At 47.5% G+C, this 5,848-nt stretch overlaps 1 protein-coding gene across 1 annotated transcript in view; it reads left to right on the top strand.

Annotated features, from left to right (window-relative positions):
• Window positions 1-5,848, top strand: part of invs (inversin) — a 52,273-nt gene that overhangs the window by 35,447 nt on the left and 10,978 nt on the right. Inside the window, 3 exon segments of the mRNA XM_083649380.1 lie at window positions 2,334-2,501; window positions 2,774-2,954; window positions 5,726-5,839. Coding sequence (XP_083505506.1) covers window positions 2,334-2,501; window positions 2,774-2,954; window positions 5,726-5,839 — 463 coding nt within the window.

Genomic DNA, 5,848 nt, shown 5'->3' on the forward strand with positions numbered 1-5,848 from the left:
GATGTTCGTTAACGCGATATCTGAGGAATGCCTTGATGGAATTTCATCAAATTTGCCTCAAACATCGACTTGGACTCAAGCATGAACTGATTAGATTTTGGTGGTCAAAGGTCAAAGGCCAAGGTTACTGTTGTGACCTCTCGAACGCCATTTTCAAGCTTGTTAACGCGATATCTCAACTTTGACCTTTGATAACCAAAATGGTAAATAGGGTCCACTTGTCATTGCTACCGGCGTACGCCGACACTGACCCGGGCGGACAGAGTCAGCATTAGCTACTTTCCCTGGGAAAGAGTTGACCACACTGCTTCAAATGACCATTAGTAGTGCAAGCGCATCAGCAGATTCAACAGTTTTTATTGACTAAAACGTGAACAGTTTTCGTTGACTAAAACTAGACTGAAATAGTTACGGTTTTATTTGACTAAGATGAGACTAAAATGCTCAAACTTTTAGTCGATTAAAACTTGACGAAATAAAAACAGGATGAGGTTGACTAAATACAGTATGTGTTGGAGAAAAATATAAGTTCCATTGGCATTTCCTAATCAAGCTGATACCAGAGGAAGAAGCAGGCCAGCACTCCAGAAAGTCCTTTCAAAGTTTTCATCGTCACCTGGGACAGAGCACAATGGTCGTTTCAGCATTAAACCTTCATCAGCATTAGCGTTGGACCAGTGGACAAAATACATTTTTAGGCCCTCTGAATCGGGGTGTAAATAGTCCCATGAGCTATTTACACCCGGGTACAAATAGCATCTGCCTTTATGTTTTTAATATCTAATGTCTATGTTTTCGAACGCTGCCGCTACTCAGTGCACGTATGGAGCCTATACACATTTGCATTACCCTGGACATTCAAGGAGAAATCTGTTGTACAAATGCGCAACGACAGGATGACATCCTAATCTTCCAACCAGCTTCCTCTCTCAGTTAGGGAAGCCGGTTCTATTGAAATCTTCAAAACTACACTCAAAATCCATTTATTTGGCAGTGTAGAACTCATATCAATATTCCAACATAAAGAAATAGGGGGGGAAATCTAAAACATTATCACAACATTTGAAGTGCAGTCTGTAAAATTGACTCCTGTTTGTGTTGTTTTCAGATGTAGCCTATGTGTTTATTTCTTTTTTGCTTAGACCTACTATGTAATTGTTCCTTGTGTTGCCCTACGGTTTATTTTTTTCAAAATACCCTGGTTATGCTGTACATTTAATTAAAAAAAAGCTCTGATTATTCATTCTTAATAAAGTCTAAATTTTTGAATTACAGCTTCTCATTTGTTTCTTTTCATGTTCAAGGGCCAAAGGTTTTCCTTATTTTGTGTTTATCACACAAACAAAACACACACACACACACACACACACACACACACACACACACACACACACACACACACACACACACACACACACACACACACACACACACACACACACACACACACACACACTTATATTCTTATCTTACACATATAAACACCCCCACCACACACACACTTCTCAAACCTTCCAATATGATATCCCCTTCCTCCCTACATCACCTTTCTCCCTCTGTCTATTACTCTCTCTCTCTCTCTCTCGCTGTCTGTCTCTCTCTCTCTGTGTGTCTCTCTCTGTGTGTGTCTCTCTGTGTGTGTCTCTCTGTCTGTCACTCTGTCTGTCTGTCTCTCTGTCTGTCTGTCTCTCTGTCTGTCTGTCTCTCTCTCTGTGTGTGTCTCTCTGTGTGTCTCTCTCTGTGTGTGTCTCTCTGTCTGTCACTCTGTCTGTCTGTCTCTCTGTCTGTCTGTCTCTCTCTCTGTGTGTGTGTCTCTCTCTGTGTGTGTCTCTCTGTCTGTCGCTCTGTCTGTCTCTCTCTCTGTCTGTCTGTCTCTCTCCATCTCTGTGTCTCTCTCTCTGTCTGTCTGTCCGTCTCTCTCTGTCTGTCTGTCTATACTCTCTCTCTCTCTCTCGCTGTCTGTCTCTCTCTGTGTGTGTCTCTCTGTCTGTCTCTCTCTCTGTCTGTCTGTCTCTCTCTCTGTCTGTCTGTCTGTCTGTCTCTCTCTCTCTCTGTGTCTCTCTCTCTGTCTGTCTGTCCGTCTCTCTCTGTCTGTCTGTCTATACTCTCTCTCTCTCTCTCGCTGTCTGTCTCTCTCTGTGTGTGTCTCTCTGTCTGTGTCTCTCTGTCTCTCTGTCTGTCTCTCTCTCTGTCTGTCTGTCGTCTCTCTCTGTCTGTCTGTCTGTCTGTATCTCTGTCTCTCTGTCTGTCTGTCTCTCTCTCTCTCTGTCTGTCCGTCTCTCTCTGTCTGTCTGTCTGTCTCTCTCTCTGTCTCTCTTCTTCTCTCTCTGCAGCAAACCGCTCTCCACTGGTCAGCCTTCTACAATCGTCCAGAGCACGTTCGCCTTCTGATCAAGCATGACTCCAACATCGGCATCCCAGACAGTGAGGGGAAGATCCCTCTGCACTGGGCGGCGCACAGCCAGGAGGCGAGCGCCACGCAAACCGTCCGCTGCATACTGGTACACACTGTCACGCATGTACACACACACACACACACACACACACACACACACACACACACACACTGAATTTGGTTGTCATCACCATCCCTATCCTCACATTACTAGAAGTCTGTATGGTTTTTTCTTTGGCATAGTTTTGATCTGGTTGTGTGTGTGTGTGTGTGTGTGTGTGTGTGTGTGTGTGTGTGTGTGTGTGTGTGTGTGTGTGTGTGTGTGTGTGTGTGTGTGTGTGTGTGCCTGCGCACGTGTGCGTGCGTGTACACGTGCAGGAGGCAGCTCCCACGGAGTCCCTGTTGAACTGGCAGGACTACGAGGGCCGGACCCCTCTGCACTTTGCGGTGGCAGACGGTAACGAGGCGGTGGTGGAGGTGCTGACGTCGTACGAGGGCTGCAGTGTGACCGCGTATGATAACCTGTTCAGGACACCTCTGCACTGGGCTGCTCTACTCGGTGAGGCTACACACCCACATGTGTTTCTCCTGTCCTACAGAAGCCTACTGTAGACTGCTGGTCCTTATCCAGAGAAGGAGTGAGACTACAGGCCTACATGTGTTTCTCCTGTCCTACAGAAGCCTACTGTAGACTGCTGGTCCTTATCCAGAGAAGGAGTGAGACTACAGGCCTACATGTGTTTCTTCTGTCCTACAGAAGCCTACTGTAGACTGCTGGTTCTTAGCCAGAGAAGGAGTGAGACTACAGGCCTACATGTGTTTCTTCTGTCCTACAGAAGCCTACTGTAGACTGCTGGTCTTTAGCCAGAGAAGGAGTGAGACTACAGGCCTACATGTGTTTCTCTTGACCTACAGAAGCCTACTGTAGACTGCTGGTCCTTAGCCAGAGAAGGAGTGAGACTACAGGCCTACATGTGTTTCTCTTGACCTACAGAAGCCTACTGTAGACTGCTGGTTCTTAGCCAGAGAAGGAGTGAGACTACAGGCCTACATGTGTTTCTCTTGACCTACAGAAGCCTACTGTAGACTGCTGGTCCTTATCCAGAGAAGGAGTGAGACTACAGGCCTACATGTGTTTCTTCTGTCCTACAGAAGCCTACTGTAGACTGCTGGTTCTTAGCCAGAGAAGGAGTGAGACTACAGGCCTACATGTGTGTCTTCTGTCCTACAGAAGCCTACTGTAGACTGCTGGTCTTTAGCCAGAGAAGGAGTGAGACTACAGGCCTACATGTGTTTCTCTTGACCTACAGAAGCCTACTGTAGACTGCTGGTCCTTAGCCAGAGAAGGAGTGAGACTACAGGCCTACATGTGTTTCTCTTGACCTACAGAAGCCTACTGTAGACTGCTGGTCCTTATCCAGAGAAGGAGTGAGACTACAGGCCTACATGTGTTTCTTCTGACCTACAGAAGCCTACTGTAGACTGCTGGTCCTTATCCAGAGAAGGAGTGAGACTACAGGCCTACATGTGTTTCTCTTGACCTACAGAAGCCTACTGTAGACTGCTGGTCCTTAGCCAGAGAAGGAGTGAGACTACAGGCCTACATGTGTTTCTCTTGACCTACAGAAGCCTACTGTAGACTCTGGTCCTTAGCCAGAGAAGGAGTGAGACTACAGGCCTACATGTGTTTCTTCTGACCTACAGAAGCCTACTGTAGACTGCTGGTCCTTAGCCAGAGAAGGAGTGAGACTACAGGCCTACATGTGTTTCTCTTGACCTACAGAAGCCTACTGTAGACTCTGGTCCTTAGCCAGAGAAGGAGTGAGACTACAGGCCTACATGTGTTTCTCTTGACCTACAGAAGCCTACTGTAGACTGCTGGTCCTTAGCCAGAGAAGGAGTGAGACTACAGGCCTACATGTGTTTCTCTTGACCTACAGAAGCCTACTGTAGACTCTGGTCCTTAGCCAGAGAAGGAGTGAGACTACAGGCCTACATGTGTTTCTCTTGACCTACAGAAGCCTACTGTAGACTCTGGTCCTTAGCCAGAGAAGGAGTGAGACTACAGGCCTACATGTGTTTCTCTTGACCTACAGAAGCCTACTGTAGACTGCTGGTCCTTAGCCAGAGAAGGAGTGAGACTACAGGCCTACATGTGTTTCTCCTGTCCTACAGAAGCCTACTGTAGACTGCTGGTCCTTATCCAGAGAAGGAGTGAGACTACAGGCCTACATGTGTTTCTTCTGACCTACAGAAGCCTACTGTAGACTGCTGGTCCTTAGCCAGAGAAGGAGTGAGACTACAGGCCTACATGTGTTTCTTCTGACCTACAGAAGCCTACTGTAGACTGCTGGTCCTTAGCCAGAGAAGGAGTGAGACTACAGGCCTACATGTGTTTCTTCTGACCTACAGAAGCCTACTGTAGACTGCTGGTCCTTAGCCAGAGAAGGAGTGAGACTACAGGCCTACATGTGTTTCTCCTGTCCTACAGAAGCCTACTGTAGACTGCTGGTTCTTAGCCAGAGAAGGAGTGAGACTACAGGCCTACATGTGTTTCTTCTGTCCTACAGAAGCCTACTGTAGACTGCTGGTCCTTAGCCAGAGAAGGAGTGAGACTACAGGCCTACATGTGGTTTCTTCTGACCTACAGAAGCCTACTGTAGACTGCTGGTCCTTAGCCAGAGAAGGAGTGAGACTACAGGCCTACATGTGTTTCTTCTGTCCTACAGAAGCCTACTGTAGACTGCTGGTCCTTAGCCAGAGAAGGAGTGAGACTACAGGCCTACATGTGTTTCTCTTGACCTACAGAAGCCTACTGTAGACTGCTGGTCCTTAGCCAGAGAAGGAGTGAGACTACAGGCCTACATGTGTTTCTCTTGACCTACAGAAGCCTACTGTAGACTGCTGGTCCTTAGCCAGAGAAGGAGTGAGACTACAGGCCTACATGTGTTTCTCTTGACCTACAGAAGCCTACTGTAGACTCTGGTCCTTAGCCAGAGAAGGAGTGAGACTACAGGCCTACATGTGTTTCTCTTGACCTACAGAAGCCTACTGTAGACTGCTAGTCCTTAGCCAGAGAAGGAGTGAGACTACAGGCCTACATGTGTTTCTTCTGTCCTACAGAAGCCTACTGTAGACTGCTGGTCCTTAGCCAGAGAAGGAGTGAGACTACAGGCCTACATGTGTTTCTCTTGACCTACAGAAGCCTACTGTAGACTGCTGGTCCTTAGCCAGAGAAGGAGTGAGACTACAGGCCTACATGTGTTTCTTCTGTCCTACAGAAGCCTACTGTAGACTCTGGTCCCCCTAATTTACATGAGTGTTTTTCAGGCCATGCCAGGATTGTGCACCTGCTGTTGGAGAGGAACACATCGGGCACTATTCCGTCAGACAGCCAGGGAGCGACACCTCTGCACTATGGAGCTCAGAGCAACTACGCTGTGAGTCACACAC

The sequence above is a fragment of the Poromitra crassiceps genome (assembly GCF_964638095.1).
Source record: "Poromitra crassiceps genome assembly, chromosome: 1".
In the NCBI taxonomy this organism is placed as follows: Eukaryota; Metazoa; Chordata; class Actinopteri; order Beryciformes; family Melamphaidae; genus Poromitra; species Poromitra crassiceps.